Source organism: Ambystoma mexicanum, chromosome 2p (assembly GCF_040938575.1).
Source record: "Ambystoma mexicanum isolate Mex_15411 chromosome 2p, UKY_AmexF1_1, whole genome shotgun sequence".
NCBI lineage: Eukaryota > Metazoa > Chordata > Amphibia > Caudata > Ambystomatidae > Ambystoma > Ambystoma mexicanum.
The window spans coordinates 1,077,447,825-1,077,467,086 of NC_090923.1; the positions used below are offsets into that span (position 1 = coordinate 1,077,447,825).

The window sequence follows — 19,262 nt, forward strand, 5'->3', positions numbered from 1 at the left end:
GAGAGGTGTAGTAGGAGGAGGAGTGCTAATTTACCCTCGTCTCTGAGTGAGTCTATTTGGGCCTTTAAGTCGATAAGGACAGTCTCTGTGCCATGTTGAGGTCGGAAACCAGATTGACGGGTGCCAAGGAGATGGTTTACCTCAAGGAAGTTCTGAATTTGGGAATATGCTACCTTATCTAGTATTTTTAATAAGAACGGCACCGTCGTGATGGGCTTGTAGTTTGTGGGGATGTTAGGGCCCAGGGTTTGTTTTTTCAGAAGGGGGAGTACCCAGGATTCCTTTAAGTTACGCGGGATTGTGCCAGTAGTGAAGGAGGCATTGATAGGTTTGGTGATGAAGGGAGCTAGATCTCTAGCAGCGTCCTTGATCAGTTGTGCTGGGCATTGGTCTCCTTTGCAATTAGATGGTTTGAGTGCAAGAATAGTTTTCTCTACTTTGAGCACTGAGACTCTAGAGAAGTTAAATTGGGTGAGTTCTTTGGGTTTCGGTAGAGGTGTTTTGTTCAGGGGAGATTGGGTTTGGGCTGATAGTGTAGCTTTCTACTTCAAAAAGAACTCTGGGGTGTGAGTTTTAGTGTCCAACAATTCCAGTATTGGAATTGGTATGAGGGCGCACACCCGACCCTAATGTATGCAAGGATCTGGACACTGCATCTTTGCGTCAGTGTCCAGCCCCTCTTGAAATGCACAGGCCACCTTTGAGAATAAGGTGACCTGCGCTTTTCTGAAATGAGCGCAATTGAAATGAGCGCATTCTCTGCGCTCTTTTTATTTGCGCTACTTTATGAGAATCTGTCCCAGTACTCGTATTGCCTCATTTGGCCCTAATTTACCAGTTCCAAATTCAAGGTAGTCTTCTCTGCAGGCTGAGGGCTGCACTCAGTTGGGACTTTGAAGGGATTCAAAGACATATTTAAAAAGATGCTCCTTTCCACCAACCACACTACTAAGATCAGCAATAATGTATAAATCCCCTTGATGTGAAAGGTGCAATGTCCTGTAAATAAAATATTTGAAACCACATTTTGCGCTGTCAGGCAACAACATCCATTTGTGAAGTTCTACCTTCGAAAAAAAGTATCTGGTAGACCAATATGCATTGGCACTTGTATGTCCCGTCTCTTTCCTCCATACGTATCGGATATTCTGTCCTTGGGTGAATAATGAGAAAAAATTGTGCCAGGTTGCATGTGCTTTAATCGCTCACAGCACTTCCCTCGAGCATGCACGTTTCTTTAACACCTCTCACTGAAACAAGTGAAAAATGTTTTCCACTGCGCTTCCTTTATCTTCTATTGTGGCATGCTACTCCAAGGAGTATCTCCTCCTCCTTGAGCCATTCTTCACCCCTACACTCCATGTGCCATCCCAGTTGTTCTATCAGATATCTTATCTGATGAGGAGCCCACCTTGTTCAAGGAAACGGTGCATGCAAGGTATCACTACATATTATCCCCACCAAAAATATCGCTGTTTATATGGTCGTCTAGAAGGGCCATAGGCGATATTTTTGGGGGGGATAATTTTGGGGTTTTTTGGGAGTGGGAGTTGCGGGGGTGTCCCCCGCTCCTTTAAAAATAATGCAGGGATTGTGGGGGTGTCCCCCGCAGGTTCCATGACTTAATAGCGCCACAGAAATACGGTGATATTCTTGTATGGCGATATTTTTGCGGGGATATTAACACATGGAACCGTATGGAATAGATATGGCTGTCTGTCACTATACTTTTTGACGTTTCTTTCTTGAAATCAAGGCAACAGTGTTAGAAGGGTGAGAATGCGGATGACAGTGTTTTTTGGCATGTGAAGGTACAACTATGTTTGATGGAGAAGCCTGGGGTGGTGGGACTGTTCAGCATACGTTTAGCCGCCCGTGAATTCCCGTTCAGGCAATTTCATGAGCAGTATAATTTTTAAATATGAGAAATTGTCACTTGTCACACTTAACACAAAAGGAAAAAAGATTTTTTTGAGAAAAAAGGAAACATTTTCAGTGGGAGAAATAAAACAATTTTTCATTTGCATCATGAACATGAATAAAATGGCTGTTTACTTATCTGTTGACTCACCAATGTATATCTCACTAAACCTTTATTAGGAGTTGGCGCATTTGAGTGACAATTTCTCATATTTAAAAATTATAGTAACTTGTTTGTGTAGTAGCCACACAATTCTATGGGAATTATTCATGCTGACAACCCCGTACCTTTCTTTTTAACGAAACAAGAAGTACAAAACAAATTCCTAAACAACTAATAGAGCTGTCGCCAAAGGTGAGCTTAGTCTGGCTACAAACATTTTTCTTCTAATTTCATGAGCAGCATGATGAGTCTATGTAATACTTATTAAATGTTTTACTGTAAGCATAAAAAACAGTTAGGAGAATAACGTACCATGAGACGGAAAATAGTCTGTTTCTGGGGACAAGGATACATTGAGTCAGTGACTGAAGCTTAGTTAATTGGTGAACATGACTGGATTTGAGATGAGCCTTCATCCTTCTTTCCTGGTCTTGGCAGAGCCTCTGCTCACTTGACTACAAAAAGAGCAGTGGTGATTGTGTGGGCTGCCACCAAAGGAAGATTGTGCTCTTTTGTGTTTGCATGATCATTTCAGGTAGGATTTGGGAGGCTGTGTTTTTGGAAGTGGCCATTATTTGTGCACTGTCAATCTCATGAAGACTAGTCTGGAAGACTTCACTCTTTCTGTTAAAGCACCATCCTTCCATCTGGTTGACTTTGCAGTCCTGGTCTCAATTTTGGTACAGCTGCTGCCATGCATTAACTTACCACGAGACAGTTCATTTTCTAATGCTACCAATTCTTTTTATATGAATTCTGCATTATGGAAAAGGGTAGTTAACCCAATGTTTATGCTTGCTTTATGTCTTCAGGAGTCTCTTGCAGAGTGTTGAAGAAGCGTTGGAGGCTAGGTACAGTGCAGGCCTGCTAAATATCCACACCTGCCCTTTCCCAGCCTGTCTGTAACTCCTCGGCATAACCATTGCCTAACTAATCTGATGAACATTCATTAAATGTGTAACCAACCTTTAATGTGCTTATTTACCCTTTCTGTGTCACTCACCTTATGAGTGACAACTAGCTAACCCAGATGCCTTTAATGTACTTCTCCTAACTCTTGACAACCAGAATAAGTCATCTGTTCTTGACCTGCCTTGCTCAACACTAGCAGCGTTAAGCTCATGTACCCAATTGTTCCTTAACCTTTTCACTAAACCGTGAAGACCTCTGCTAACCACTGCTTACCAAAAATGTGTATATTCTGGCTGTCCTTTAACACATCAACCATCACCTCACCCTACAATGCCACCATTCCAGAAATCTGCCTTTATTTAACCTCACCAAGCAATCTCTACAAGCTGCCACCAACCAGCACCTTGCTATGTTACTCATCCTAAGAGACCTTTCACTCTGAATTCAAATCGGCATGCCATCCAGCAGCATAGTTGCACAACCACTGAATGGCTCCTCTAATTACAGAGCGATCTGTGTGCATTAGTTGAACTCTCCCAATCATCTCAAGACTAACCAGCACTGTTGTCCTACATTCTAACACTTACATTCCCCTAACCTGCATCTTTTGCATGAAAATCTCTTTGCAAGTTTGCCCTGGGTTGAACAAGTGCATTCAGTACATAGGTATACTCCAGTCAATCTGAAACACTATTCCAGTCTGTACCTTTTCTAGTCTGTCAGCACTGCAGACTAATCATCTAACCTACGGCTCCTGCCTCTCAGACTAATCTAACTTCTAAATTATGCAGTGGGAACATCACATAAATAATCAGTACATCACTTAACTGCAGATATGCTACACTATAGCAGTTACAGTCCCTGTAACCTCACAGATCCTTACTCACACCACACCAACCTACCAGTGCCGCAAACCATATTGGACTGTCCGAGCTCCTTCCAATCACTTCTTCTGTTGTCACTATTTAGCCCCTTTGCTCCTCTCCTTGGTCCCACTTCGTGCTCAATAGTTTGTGCATCTCCAGAGTTTATAGTGATGATGCTTGGCATAATCTCTCTCTCTCTCCCCACCGACTAGAAGCTTGACGATAAAGAGGACAGATGGTGTGAAGGTGAGTGTAACTTGCTCCCGACCTGAGGTGTAATCATGTTGTGAGAGCCTTGTGATGTGTTCGTTTTGAAGAGGTTAATCATTGTTGTCATATACCTCCTATTTGTCATTTTCCCTTTGTGTGCTTTTTACACTTCCTATTGATTTTTTTGCTCACACATTCGTTCCCCTTTTCTTTCTATTTTTCATCGTTAATGTTTGATTTTCACTTTCTACTGTCGTGAGTTTTATCCACCACATAGGTTCCCAATATAGGCAAGACAGGGATCCTCAAGTTTGCTCTGCTCACTTATCATTCGAGGTGGTCAAGCAGTCTAGTCCAAACTCAGGAAAGAAAGGAGAACAAGGGAGAGGGCGACAGATGCAATTTTGATCAAATGTAAGGTCCAGATATATGTATAGTTAAAATATTGGACCTCTTGTGGATCAAATCTGGCTGGATTGAGGTGAGAAGAGTTTACTGGGCATAGCATTGAGGGTGTCATCTGGATATAATGTGTGAACAGCTGGGAATTAATTCAATGAATTAAAGGTATACATTGTAACATTTTCAATTTCCTTGCTAACATATATTAAATCCCACTTAACATCAAGAAATATGATGCAACTGGTATAGCTACTTTCTAGCATTGTAAACATGACATTGCTGATTTTACTCAGCATGGAACTGACCTCAGGATAATGGGTGCTGGAAGTCAGTAACAAAAACCATGGTATTATGAGTTTACCCTTCTCTGCCACTACATCTATTGGCATATGGGATTGATACTGTGAAATTGATGCAAATATTTGTGGGGGTAGCTTTATTGATTGCCAGGAAACAAAATGCATTACCATGGATGCATGCATCCCCCACTAAAGGAGATGTCTGGTTCAGGGTACTCTGCAGGTGCAATGAGCAAGAAGAAATGTATAGGGATCTACTGGAAGCTGGCTCAGAGACTAAGAACCTTGGTCATGCTTTGGTCGTTACCTAGGGTCTCATGTTGAGTCCACTCGCAATAGTGGCACTGTGGGGGAGATCCTTGATGGTGAGCCTTGAAGGGCACCTTGCAAGAGGTGCAATAGGGCTTCTTTGTGTCACTTTGGGCTTCATTACAAGGTTGCCAGTAAGCCGCCGTTAATACCAGCATCTTACCTGCAACCTCAGTTTATCGTTTCCGCCCCAGATATCCTGGTATTACCAGGATATTATGGGCGGCGGAGGAACGGTAAGTTCCCATTCCCATTGAGCCCTGTAGGATGGGGATGAGATGGGGACCACTGACTGTTGTTAACGGGGCTGGCGCTTCAGTGAATTATCTGCCGTTAGGGGCCTGAACTCCCGGTAGGTCAGGCCTGCCGGTAGTTCACTGTGACTACTGGCCGACTTGGACTGTGCCGGTCCGGAAAAGGTGCCGGTACACTTTGTTACCGTGACCTTATTTCCAGACTGCCATGTCCCTAATGATCCCATTTAACTTTATTTTTCGGAACTTTGTGGTCACTTGCATAATGGGTCCCAGACTGGGTGGTGGCAGCTGATATTTGTCTACCAGGTTTCTTTTTATTCTAGCGTGCACGTTTGCATTTTTACATCTTAATGCCTTTTAGAATACCATATACTCTAAAATGGTTGTGTCACGAGAACTTCGCCTGTCCTTTGGCCTTCTTTCTGCCATCTGAGGGCATGATGAAGAAAAGACCACCGCGTTGGCTCTCCATATTTGCCATATATGGTAAGCCATTTCCCAGGAAAGCTCCGGCAGTGTGTGTTTGTGTCTAGATGTGGTGGCTAGGGCTGCCTGGACCCAGTCCACATCCATGCCAAATTGAGTCTGTTGATGGGCAGATGTGGTGCCAGAGAGACTACCCATGACTTAACAGCCCCTGCCAGTTTGAATGGTGCAGATCCTTACCATTGGTGGGTTTGGGTGTTGATGCCAGCTCGAATTTAGGACATAAGGAGGACTTTTGCAGCCATTTGGCAGACCACAGAAATTACAAATGTGTGAATACAAGAAGCTCTGGCTGTTACGGGCCGGCGTTCACCTCGTCCTGTGTGGAAGCCCCTGCCACCTGCATCCTTAGCAGCTCGGCTCCTTAGTGCAGTCGGTTTCCCAAGTACGGCTACCAGGAAGGTTGTAGCGCTGCCCAAAGGGATACGGCATAATGCTGCTCCATTCTATACACAGTGGCAGCTACCGTGGAAGTTAGCAACACGAAACTACACTTCCCAGAAGACCTAGCTCCATGCTGTAGTTCGGCTGTGGAGCCTCGCATTGGCTTGCCCCGACTCCTTTACTGATGTATTCCGCGGTTGCAGACAGGACGCTGCTTCTGTTTACAGCTACTCCCGGCTACTAGAAATTCCTCCTTCAAGTGCCAACCCTTTAATTCTTTACGGTATCGACCCGGATTTGTTTACTGGACTCATTATTGGATTTCCCTGGCTTACCTGTCTACCCGTGTACCTGACCTTTGCTTATCTTCCTGGAACTCGCACTAACGTTTCGCCATTGTTCCTGTACGTACGTGTACCGAACCCCTGCTTGCTTCCACGGACTCCGTAAGATAAGCTTATGTCTTTGTCTTTGCCTGCATGTGTATCAGACCCCTGTTTGCTCCCGGACTGCTCTTCTAGACGTTTTGCCATGGTTGCTGCCTGCTAGTGTGCCAGACCTTGCCTGCCTTCGAACTACCTTCTTTCCTGAACTACCATTCCATCTGGTTGTTACCTTCATTCTACAGTCACCAGTGGTAAGACTATTCTGCTTTTGTGAACTGAACATTTGGATTGAACTTTGTTTTGCCTGTGCACTTAAGGACGCTCTGCAGCTGTGCACCATCCCGTAACCAGTGGGACCCTCGTGCCGCTCAGGTATTAGAATCCTACTAACATTTCCCTTTTTCTTATTTCATCCCTGCCGTTGTGTTCTGATTTCCTCCAATCCTGCAGTCCTTCTCCACTGGTAAGATCCTGTCCACCTCCTGATTTATGTCATAGCTTAATCCTGTTAGGTTCTAAGTCTTGTTATTTTCCTAGGTGATTTCCTGTGTTGTGCCATACCTTCCATACAACGGGGGGAAAAAGCTCAGGTATTCCATTGGTTAGTAAGGCTTTCAGGGGATAAGTGCTACCTTCAAAACACTTACTTGTTGTTCTTTCCTTTGCAGCCTGGTCCGTGGCGGTGCGTTCTCCCCGCTCTTTTGGGTGATCTTTCCACTTGCCTGGTTATTAGACAGAAAGAGGTCCTATCATTTAGAAGGTCTTATTCCCTCACAGAGAGGAGGCTTGGGTGGAGGCTCCACCCAAAGCTCTTCAAGCAACTTTCCGGTTCTCGGTTCTATTCTCCGGTTTCACGCACTCATCTCACCGGTGAGTAACAAAAACAGAAGCCATGGAAGAAGCCGATCCTTTGACCGCCTTGATTCGTTTAGTGTCTGAGTTACGGTCTGACATGATGGTGGCTCATGACGCCATTCACCAGAGGATCGATATCTTACGGAGTGTTCCAACTCCCCCAACACTGGGGGTAGACATGGCGGGCGCGGCCGCAACAGGTTCTGGTTTACCTCCAGCTTCTGCTTCAGGGTTTTCTGCGGCCCCGGTTTTGATGGCCACACAATTCCCGTTGGCCCCTCCTGAACGCTTCACCGGAGACCCAAAGCAATGCCGGACTTTCATAAACCAATGCAAGTTACACTTTTTGTGTTGGCCTGCAGCTTTTCCAAACTCCACCACCAAGGCAGCCTTTATTCTTTCCCATCTCGGGGGTACGGCGGCTGCTTGGGCCAACCCTTTGCTTGAGTCTAACAGCTACCTCCTCTATGACTGTGATGAACTCATTTTGGCCATGAATAGGGTGTTTGATAACCGCTATAAGTCTCAAGCATCAGACCTGGAGTTTTTGAGCCTACGACAAGGCACATCTTCTCTTTTTTCTTATCTCACCAGATTCAATCAGCTAGCTGCTGAAACGGACTGGCCCGAAGAGAAGAAATCAGCCGTGTTTTACAAGGGGTTGTCAGAAGAATTGAAAGACATCCTCGCCACAGTTCCGGTTGTCCCAACCTCCTTCGGTGAACTGTTAGACTTGGTGTTACAAATAGATGCCAGAAGGTCAGAAAGAAGAGGGGAACGTAAAACCCCGGTCCTTACCCCCTCTCCAGTGGACATAGTCAACCCTCCTGCTCCAACTCCAGAACCCATGCAGATAGGGGCGGTGAGGGGCCCTCTGACTCCTGCACAACGCGAATACCGACGTTCACATAGTTTGTGCATGTATTGTGGGTCATCAGAACATCAGTTGAAGGACTGTCCTAAAAAAACAGTCAAAAAGGCAGGAAACGCCTGATCCCGGCGATAGACAGAGTCCCTACGCTGGGAGTGCTTTCTTTGGACTCAAATGGTGTTTCCTCTGCTCCTGTCGGTCTTCCAGTGTTATTCACCACGACGAATGACGCTACATTCTCCTCTTTGGCTATCATTGATTCAGGAGCTACAGGGAACTACATGGACTATGACTATGCTGCAAAAAACAATATATCCATACTACCCAAGGCACAACCCGAAGTGGTTCATACTGTGGATGGTACATCTCTGGTATCCGGCTGTCACGTCTCCTACACCTAACACCCCCTCTGCAAGTGCCACACCCCCACCCTCGGCCTCTTGCCGTCCCACTCGCTCACATACACACCCGATTGCACGCACGTGCATGCGCCCGTTCAGTCATCATACCCGGGGGTTTACTCATAGACCTGGCATTTACCTTCCTTCCCGCTCCTGGCAGTTACACTGGAGGCTTCCACATCACCATGGTGCCCTGAATGGACCTCGGAGGAGCCGCGCGTCACGCGTCACGTGACTCTCCATTGCAGCAATACTTTCGTATCACGTGATTACTGTCATCCCCATCACGTGATAGGTCCTCACAACAACTCCATATCACGTGACTTCTGCCATCCCCATCACGTGATACGCCTTCATTGGTTAAAAGCTTCCGGGAAACAATGAGCGTCGCTTCACAGCTGTTTCCACCTGGATTCCGTGACGCTCGTTTAGCTTTTGACTCTACGGATTTGCTCGACCACGTTTTTTTTGTATCACGGATTGCCTTTGCCTTGCCCAAGTATTGACTTTGGATCACCAGTTACCGGACTACCTTTACCCAATCGGATTCCTATTGCCTTTGCTTCTTGTTACCTCGTTTTGGAACTGTTGGTTTTCTCGCTGCCTGACCATTGGACTGTCCCTGGTTTGCCCTACGGATTTTGTTTCTTGTCCTGGATTCTTGGTCTCTGGCCTCACGCTGGGCGCTTGCCTGTCTACATACCCACCATCTGCCCTCCACCATTTGGGGAATTCCCAACGCCTCTCTGCTGTTATTGATCATCTTTGCCAACACATTAGGTAAGCCATTTCGGATCATTTCCCTGGGGTTCTGCTCTTGCCAACTGCTCTGTGCTTATCCTATAACCCATTGCCTTACAGCGTTCGAGTGGTCCTTTTCCGGCTGTTCCCGAATCCAGGCCTACGAACCACTTCACCTGTGGCCTCAAAGACCACACAGGCAGTATTTCTGGTGTTGTCTGTGCGGTACTTGGGGACGGAGGTACTCTTACTCTGCACGACCATCAAGTCTGTAACACCGGCTTAGTTACACAGAATACTTCCCTTGTCAGTCTGAAAACCGAAGACGGACACATTGAATCGATTTCGTTCGATTTAATTGAGGCTCCTCAATATCAGGTCGTATTGGGTATTCCTTGGTTACAGCACCACAACCCTGCTATTGATTGGGTAAAAAAGAGTGTTCGCTTCCCTTCTTTGGAGTGTAATGACACTGTTTTCAGGACACGTGTGTATGCCCGGAGTGTTCTTGTCAAGCTCTGGTGGCTTCCTTGTCTATTATAGGCGCCATCACTCATGACACCAGTACAGACATTCCTCCTGAATACGAATCCTTTCGGGGATGTGTTCGACAAAGGTAGGGCAGATCAATTACCTCCTCATAGACCCTATGATTGTCCTATAGACCTGTTACCAGGGGCCAAGATACCAGCCAGCAGAGTCTATTCCCTTACCTTACCAGAGGACAAGATTTTGAAGGAATACATAGATAAAGCCCTGGCCACAGGCTTTATAATGCCTTCAAAGTCCCCTGCGGCATCTCCACTTTTTTTCGTCCCTAAGAAGGAGGGGGGGACCTGCGTCCTTGTATAGATTACAGGGCATTAAATGCAATTACTGTAAAAAATCAATACCCCCTTCCGTTGATATCAGTGCTTATGGATCAGCTTGGTTCTTCAGTGGTGTTCACTAAACTTGACCTTAGGGGTGCCTATAATCTCGTTCGGATTAGAGCGGGGGACGAGTGGAAAACTGCCTTCAAAACACAATATGGGTTATTTGAATACCTAGTGATGCCGTTCGGTCTCTGTAATGCCCTGGCACCTTCCAGGCATTCATGAACGACATCTTCCATGACTGCCTGGACCAATTCGTTGTGGTTTATCTGGATGATATCCTTATCTATTCATCCTCTATGAAGGAACACAATGAATATGTACGTATTGTGTTGCAAAGATTAAGGGAGAACCACCTATACGTTAAGGCAGAGAAGTGTGTTTTTAATTCCACGAAGGTGGAATTCCTTGGTTATGACCTGACCAGCCACGGCATTCGAATGAGTCGCTCCAAGGTTAGAGCAATTCTGGGATGGCCCATCCCTACCTCTGTCAAGGCGTTGCAGTCCTTCTTGGGGTTCTCCAACTTTTATCGGCGTTTTATTCATTCATTTTCATCAATCTCTGCTCATTTGACTGCACTGACCAGCTCCAAGAAACCGTATGCATGGAATCCGGATGCACAGCGGGCCTTTGAGACTCTGAAGGCCGCCTTCTCGACGGCACCGGTCTTACAACACCTGGACCCTCTCCTCCCTTTCCTAGTGGAGGCGGATGCCTCCGGCCTCAGATATCGGGGCAGTGTTGTCACAGGAATGTCCTGATTCGGGGGAAGTCCATCCAGTTGCATATTTCTCCAGGAAATTGACCCCGTACGAACGCAATTATCCTATCACAGAGCGTGAATTATTAGCCATCAGAGACGCTTTTGCAGAATGGCGTCACCATCTGTTGGGTGCCCGTCATCAAGTCACTGTTTATTCGGACCATTGCATCCTCCTTGCATTTAAATCAATGAAATGCCTTACGGCCCGACAAGCTCGTTGGCATCTCTTCTTTTCCCAATTTCATTTTGTCATCACATACCGACCGGCTAGTCTCAATGCCTGTGCTGACGCTCTTTCAAGGTTATCCCACGGTACTTGTACTTCTAAGGCCGATCGTCCCCTGTTGTTACCTAAGAGGGTAGTTTGTGCCTGTACTCCTCAGCCTTCACTCCGTGCCCTTATCTCGTCCTGGGTGACGTCAAACATGAAGGAATGCGACTCACTAAACCTCAACATTGTGCAGGGCTTGCCTTATATCCAAGGTCGTCTCTTTATAACTCCTGGGTAAGCACGTCTTCGGGCCCTAGCCTGGTCACACGATTCCTTGATGGCGACCCATCCTGGGCAACAAAAGACGCTGGAGGCATTGCGCCGCTGGGCTTGGTGGTCATCAATGTCCAGGGATGTTATTGATTATGTGGCCTCTTGCTCGGTGGGTGCTCAATGCAAAGTCTCTAGATCCAAGCCTATGGGCCTTTTGCGTCCCCTTCCGGTGCCACACAAACCATGGTAAATGGTCTCCATGGACTTCATTGTGGACCTGCCTCCTCTGAACGGTTATGATACTGTCTGGGTAGTCATCGACTACTTCTCTAAAATGGCTCTGTTTGTTCCCTGCTCGGGTTTGCCTTCGGCCCCCGTCTTGGCTTCTTTGTTCCTCAAGCACATCTTTCGTTTCTTTGGGCTCCCTTCTATCATTATTTCAGACCACGGCCCTCAGTTTACGTCTCGCTTCTGGAGGGCTTTGACTTCTTCACTTCACATTGACGATCGTTTCAGCTTTGCGTATCATCCACAGACAGATGGGCAAACTGAAAGGGCTAATGCCACTCTTGAGCAATTCCTCTGATGCCTTTGTCTCCAATTTCAGTCTACCTGGTTGGAGATGCTCTCCCCTGCTGAATTTGCCTACAATAATTCGGTGCACTCCGCGTCAGGTGTGTCCCTGTTTTTTGCCTTATATGGGTTTCATCCACGGTCTTTGCCTTTGGATCCGGCGCTCCCCATCGACAACCCGGCCGCTCAGGCTTGTGTTAGAGAATTGGAGTCAGTCCGTATGGCAGTTCGATCCCATCTTCTGCTTGCCCAGGAGAGGGCCAAGAAGTACGCTGACCGACATAGGATTGCAGCCCCGGAGTACAGAGTGGGCATGAGAGTTTGGCTGTCTACTCGTAATCTGCACATTCCTGGCAAACGTCTTCTGCTGCCAAAGTTCGTGGGTCCTTTTCCCATTACGGACGTTTTGAATCCTGTGGCAGTGCGTCTTTCTGTGCCTGCTTCATGGAGACTACATCCAGTGTTCCATGTCTGTCTCCTCAAGCCTTGCCTTCCCTCTACGCGTCTACCTGCACAACCTCGCCCTGTTCGTGTGGATGGAGAGGACGAATATGAGGTTGCTGATATCTTGGACTTTCAACTCCGCAGGGGTCGTCCATTCTATCTGGTCGACTGGAAAGGGTATGGTCCAGAGGACAGGTCTTGGGAACCCTTGAGCAATATTCACTCACCAGTACTCCTGCGCCGCTTCCACGCCCGCAGGGGGTTGTCACCGCCTTTGGGGGTGGATGCTGTTACGGACCGGCGTTCACCTCGTCCTGTGCGGAAGCCCCTGTCACCTGCATCCATAGCAGCTCGGCTCCCTAGTGCAGTCGGTTTCCCAAGTACGGCTACGAGGAAGGTCAGGAGGGTTGTAGCGCTCCCCAAAGGGATACGGCATAATGCCGCTCCATTCTATACACGGTGGCAGCTACCGTGGAAGTTAGCAACACGAAACTACACTTCCCAGAAGACCTAGCTCTGTGCTATAGTTCGGCTGTGGAGCCTCGCATTGGCTTGCCCCGCCTCCTTTACTGATGTGTTCCGCGGATGCAGCCAGGACGCTGCTTCTGTTTACAGCTACTCCCGGCTACTAGAAGTTCCTCCTTCAAGTGCCAACCCTTTAATTCTTTACGGTATCGACCCGGATTTGTTTACTGGACTCGTTATTGGATTTCCCTGGCTTACCTGTCTACCCGTGTACCAGACCTTTGCTTATCTTCCTGGAACCCGCACTAACGTTTTGTCATTGTTCCTGTACGTACGTGTACCGAACCCCTGCTTGCTTCCACGGACTCCGTAAGATAAGGTTCTGTCTTTGTCTTTGCCTGCACATGTATCAGACCCCTGTTTGCTCCCGGACTGCTCTTCTAGACGTTTTGCCATGGTTGCTGCCCGCTAGTGTGCCAGACCTTGCCTGCCTTCGAACTACCTTCCTTCCTGAACTGCCATTCCGTCTGGTTGTTACCTTCATTCTACAGTCACCAGTGGTAAGACCATTCTGCTTTTGTGAACTGAACATTTGGATTGAACTTTGTTTTGCCTGTGCACTTAAGGACGCTCTGCGGCTGTGCACCATCCCGAAACCAGTGCGACCCTCGTGCCGCTCGGGTGTTAGTATCCTACTAACATTTCTCTTTTTCTTATTTTATCCCTGCCGTTGTGTTCTGATTTCCTCCAATCCTTCAGTCCTTCTCCACTGGTAAGATCCTGTCCACCTCCTGATTTATGTCATAGCTTAATCCAGTTAGGTTCTAAGTCTTGTTATTATTTTCCTAGGTGATTTCCTGTGTTGTGCCATACTTTCCATACAACGTGGGGAAAAAGCTCAGGTATTCCATTGGTTAGTAAGGCTTTCAGGGGATAAGTGCTACCTTCAAAACACTTACCTGTTGTTCTTTCCTTTGCAGCCTGGTCCGAGGCGGTGCGTTCTCCCTGCTCTTTTGGGTGATCGGTCCACTTGTCTGGTTATTAGACAGCAAGAGGTCATATCATTTAGAAGGTTTTATTCCCTCACAGAGAGGAGGCTTGGGTGGAGGCTCCACCCAAAGCTCTTCAAGCAACTTCCCGGTTCTCGGTTCTATTCTCCAGTTTCACGCACTCATCTCACCGGTGAGTAACTGGCAGGGGAGTGTACCAGGCAATTACAATCTTGTTTGAATACAAGAGAGCATGGAAACCCTGGCAGGAGAGTACACCAGGTATCCTGACAAAACAAAGAAAGTTGTGTATGATTTTGGTGTTGATCAAGAGGAGAGACACAAACTGTTATTTGTAAGAAGAAGAATATAGGGAAAGGGAGACACCCTCTGGAGCAAGGAACAATATCCTTGAGAAACATTTTGTTGGAGTTACTTATTTCTTTTCCCATTTGAACATTTCCAGAACACTGAAGCCCAAAGATGTTATCCTTTTCACTTTAAAGTTAATTTCCTTAGACTGTGAGGGTCAGGAAAGTACTTTGGAAACAGGACTGTTTTGTTTTGGACATTCTGACACTGACAGATCCTTAGTTTTGAGTTCAGGTAAGGATAACACCTCTAGTGCAGGGACAGTGAAGCATTTTCCCAACCCCTTTTTTATTTACCAATAAAAGTCTTTAGCCAAAATCATGTCTAACTTGTGTCTGAGTTTCATTCATGACTACATGGCGGGGGTCTGGCGGGAGTTGTTTGAACACCCCATCATATCCCTTGGGTAGTTCTTTCACCCAGAAAACGTGTTGGAGAGTAGACTGATGGCAGCTATGCAATACATTTTAGGGTGCACCATGCAATATTGTTTTATTGCACTATTAGCCAAATGCACATATATGGTAATGTCAGGACTTTGTCAAGTCCCAGACTAAAGGAGAGGGGCTTTCCACCAACAACAGACTTTACCTACCTGGCGATTATGGGAAAGCTGGAAGTGGAGACCAGGCAGACCACTTTTGGGAGCCGTAGGGCTCCATGGGATACATACAAAGGTATGGAGAAAATGGCCTTTGGTTTTTGGGTCCGGAGACAAACAGGTCACAAAAGTCAGTGTCCTAGCAAGTAGTACAGTGAGTATACACAAAGAGGGAACCCTATAAAAGGAAGACTTCTGCTTTCTTTACAAGTTCTGAAACTGTTCAGATTGAAAGCTTTAGCCTGCCCTCAGAGCTGTAGTTATTCCTGCTCACTGAAACCCATCTACGTGGTTTCCACTTCTATAAGTAATCCCCAATATGTGGGCTTTGTTTCCTGTTGTATGTTGTATGTTTTTAGGAACAGAGCACATGGTTGGCTCATTTTGCCCAGACACTAGCCTCTCTCCAGAGCTCTGGAGCCACGATACCTACCAAGATGCTGATCTCCATGCGGGAAGAAACTACAGAACATGCTTGCCACTCAGACACAATTCTACCTTGTCACTTATCATATATCCTTAAGAAGCTCACACATCTGAGATATTGTGCAAGGGCTTTTATTAACATATGTCTTGGGTTGTTGCCTTGAGGTGTTTTGGGGTGTGGGGTAAGGTGACTAAAGGGGAAATCAAGCTGGTCTCTCAATCTGTCTGGGGCTCCCACCAGCCTAGCGCAGACTTTGTGACACCCAAGATCAACTTGAATGCAGAAGATCGGTAACCCCTACTATCTAGTATCTAGTATAACCTCTCTACAGTGGGAGGGCCTAAAGGCAGATACCTCCTTTACCTGACTTCCTCTGGGACTTTCTAAAGTTTACCTTACTATAATTCCACTTATATCATGTTAATTCACAAAGGAATGGTGTGGGTTTTCCTTCTGTCACTCTCCTTTGCACTCTCTCCATCTCACACTAGGTTCACTCCTCTCCTGATCTTAGGTGTTCCTATTCTACTCCCCTTTCCTTATTCTCCTCCCTCTCTGATCTTCCTCCCTTCTTGTTCTCCCCACTTTCCTCCACTCAGCTCCTATTATCCTTTTCCCTTCTCTCTCTCCCCCCCTCCGCCCACTGCCTCCCTTATGCCCTCTATCACTTGCGCTCTTTCTCCTCCTACCTACTGCCTGTCCTGCCCCACCAGTGTTCTCCCTCTCCAGTTTCACCTACTCCTAACACCTACTCTCTCCTCCTACCCTCTCTCACTCAAAGCCCTTCCCTACTCCAGTCACTCTCCAATCTCTCTTCTTCTCTTGCCACTTTTACACTCTTCCCTTCTTGACTCTCACTTTCCTACTACCCCTCTACTGAATGCTTACACTACTTCCTCCACTACCATTCACTCCCCCATACACTCTTACACTAGGTAGCACTGTTTCCCACACACAATACCTCACCTGCACTCCTATCCAACTGCTCCACAGATTTCTCAATGCCCCACTCCACCTTCCGTCGTACTTCTGGTCTCTGTCAACCTGCATTTCTCCTGACCTCACCGAACACCCCACACATTCTGCAGCCTCTGAAGACTTTTTATACATGTGTGTTCCTACTTAGCCCCCACACCCCTGACCACATTGCTATGTGCTCCACCTGACTTTGGGGCCCGGTCATTATTTTTCTTTGGCTCGAGTGTCACAAATGACACTCTCCCCCGAACCACAGAAGCCGAATGAATTCTACCCTCCCACCGTGGTTGGCACAGGCACCTGATATGAGTACACAGGACACCACGTGGTAGCCAATAGGGGGAAGAGGAGTTAGGGACAGGTTGTGGATAGGGTGGGGAAGTTAGTAACACCGGATAGAGGGTTAGGGAACGCTTAAGTTGGATAGGGAAAGGGGAAGCACAGGGAAGAAACCCTCCTTATCGATAACCTGGTTACTGACTAATATGAAACCTTCTGCAACATTTTCCCAACCCTGACTCCTGACCAAATTTCCAGAATACCTAAACATACCTTAATAAGTGTGAATATGCAGCAGAGATAAACATATAGCAAGCAGATTTGAACACAAAACAATGGAATTATATTCCATATGTCAAACACAAAACACATGGCCCATTGGGTAAGCTGAAGCAATACATAACATAGATGACCCATAGAATCAAATGCCCCTGAAATGCGAGCACTTGTAATGTTTGTAAAACACCTGCTCCTATTGAGAGACCTCTAACATAATTTCCCCCTCGTGCCTGATGGGTTAACAGCACTCATGTTTTGTCACGGATTCATGCAAAAATATTGTTTGTTTGATTGCCACACAGTTGATGTAAATCGGAGCGCTCAGCATAGTGCCCCCAGTGATACTGTAAGCATTTTCAGAGTTCACAGGATTAGCATTTAATGATGATCTCCGAGAGGCCCCGCGGGACCTCTCGGAGGAAACGCAGAACGCCGTACACAGCCCGCTAGCCTGCCTGCCTGCTCCTTCCATGCGCACAGTGTTCACACAGGAATGAGTCTTTCAGCCGTCCATGCTCGCAGTAGATTTGTTCCGCGTCCCGCTCTCATTGCACCCAAAAAAAATAAGCCACACCTGTGTGCGCGCCGTTACTTACTTTATGCTGCTCTCAATCAACTGCAGCTGGCAACGTGCACGTGTAGGACTACATTTCCTCCCACAGAATGCTGGTAGTTGTAGTCTTTTTTTTCGCGCAAACTACAGGCTTTAGGAAACAAACCTTGTCACTCCTTTTCGGCTCCAGCCCTTATTCCTGACATTATCTCCTCTCCCAGGCCTCTTCCCAGGAGCAGGTTCTGGCGGATGTCTCAAATGAAAGAGTTTCACTAACCTGGGGGCATGCACTGCCTCTGCCGGTTCCCATGAACAATCTTCCGGTCCATAACCTACCCACTGAATCAAGTACCATATCTATTGATTCTTCCTCTTGACATCCAAAATTCTTTTCACCTCATATTTCTCTTGTCCATTTTTCACAATAGGGGGGGGGGGCGTTTGGTCTTCATCCCTGGAGCTGCAGGTTTAAGTAAAGATACATGAAATACCGGATGTACAGGTAAAGTCTTTGGTAAACGCAATTTAATCGCGGTATCTGATACACACTTACATATTTCATAAGGACCAATAAATCTAGGCATAAATTTACGTGATCCCACCAATGATAAATTTCTTGTTGATAACCAAACCCGATCCCCAAGGTGATACTGAGGACTCTCTTGCCGATGTTTATCAGCTTGTTTCTTATTTTTTTATTTTTTTAAATTTGGTTTTATTGGTTTTAACAAAGGAACAAACAAGATGGAATATATATTACATGTTTCACCATAGTAGGCATATGTTTGCAGAACAAGGAGGATATATTTGTTGTTAAAAGAAGAACAGGCATAGTTATGCAGCATATGTTACATTGGGTACCTCAAAGTATATCCATCTTAGTCTAACGAACCCTACCCTCCCCCCTCCCTTCCTTGATTGAGCACACATCCATTAAAGTTTGTGAAAGCATGGGGATTTCCAAAGTGTTTTATTCAGAGCTCCATTGCGTGGTCGGTCAGGTGCTACTTATTACAGAGTCTCTTCCATTGTTTTCTGTCGAGTGTTGCCTTTCCATCAGGGTCCGATAGATTCCTCCGATTGGAGCCCAGAGTCTGTTATGAGATATTTATTTTTAAAGTCCATCCATAGAGCTTCGCATTGGGTGGCTTTGCCGTGCAGGGTGGCGGTTATTGTCTCCATTAAATAGATGTTTGTGGCTAGGGCGATCCATTCCCTCTTACCCGGCGTCGTTGTGGATTTCCACTTAATCACTAAGAGGGCCCTGGCTGCGAGCAGTAAGTAGGGGGTCAAGCCTTTCACTCTGGTCCATTCATCTTCATCTTTTTCGAGGCCAAACAGTATTAGGTAGGGATCGGGATCTCTTTGGATACCTTCTATTTCTTTAATCCCCCCCAGGACCTCGTTCCAGAATACTTTGATGTGTTGGCAGCCCCACCACATGTGCCAATAATTGGCTATTTCTCCGCATTCCCTCCAGCATGTTGGACTCATTGTTTGGGACATTTTGGAAAGTCTAAGGGGGTCGTATTGCCGTCTGTGTAGCAGTTTGATGGCATGAAGCTTGTATTGACTTGAAATGGACGTGTTGGAGGCTGCCTTACACATTGTTTCCCATAGGTTGGAATGCATTTCTTCCCCAAAGTCTTTTTCCCATCTCTTCCGCAGGGGTTCCTTTGACCCGTTTCCCGCCGCTATTAATTCTTGGTACATTG

At 46.5% G+C, this 19,262-nt stretch overlaps 1 protein-coding gene across 2 annotated transcripts in view; it reads left to right on the top strand.

Annotated features, from left to right (window-relative positions):
• MAP4K2 (mitogen-activated protein kinase kinase kinase kinase 2) overlaps nucleotides 1–19,262 on the top strand; it is a 1,208,607-nt gene that overhangs the window by 513,399 nt on the left and 675,946 nt on the right. The window contains exons 16-17 of one of the 2 annotated variants that reach the window (XM_069645028.1): nucleotides 2,896–2,934; nucleotides 4,074–4,107. In XM_069645028.1, the coding sequence (XP_069501129.1) occupies nucleotides 2,896–2,934; nucleotides 4,074–4,107 (73 nt within the window). The remainder of the gene's footprint in view (nucleotides 1–2,895; nucleotides 2,935–4,073; nucleotides 4,108–19,262) is intronic. The other variant, XM_069645029.1, reaches the window with a different exon arrangement.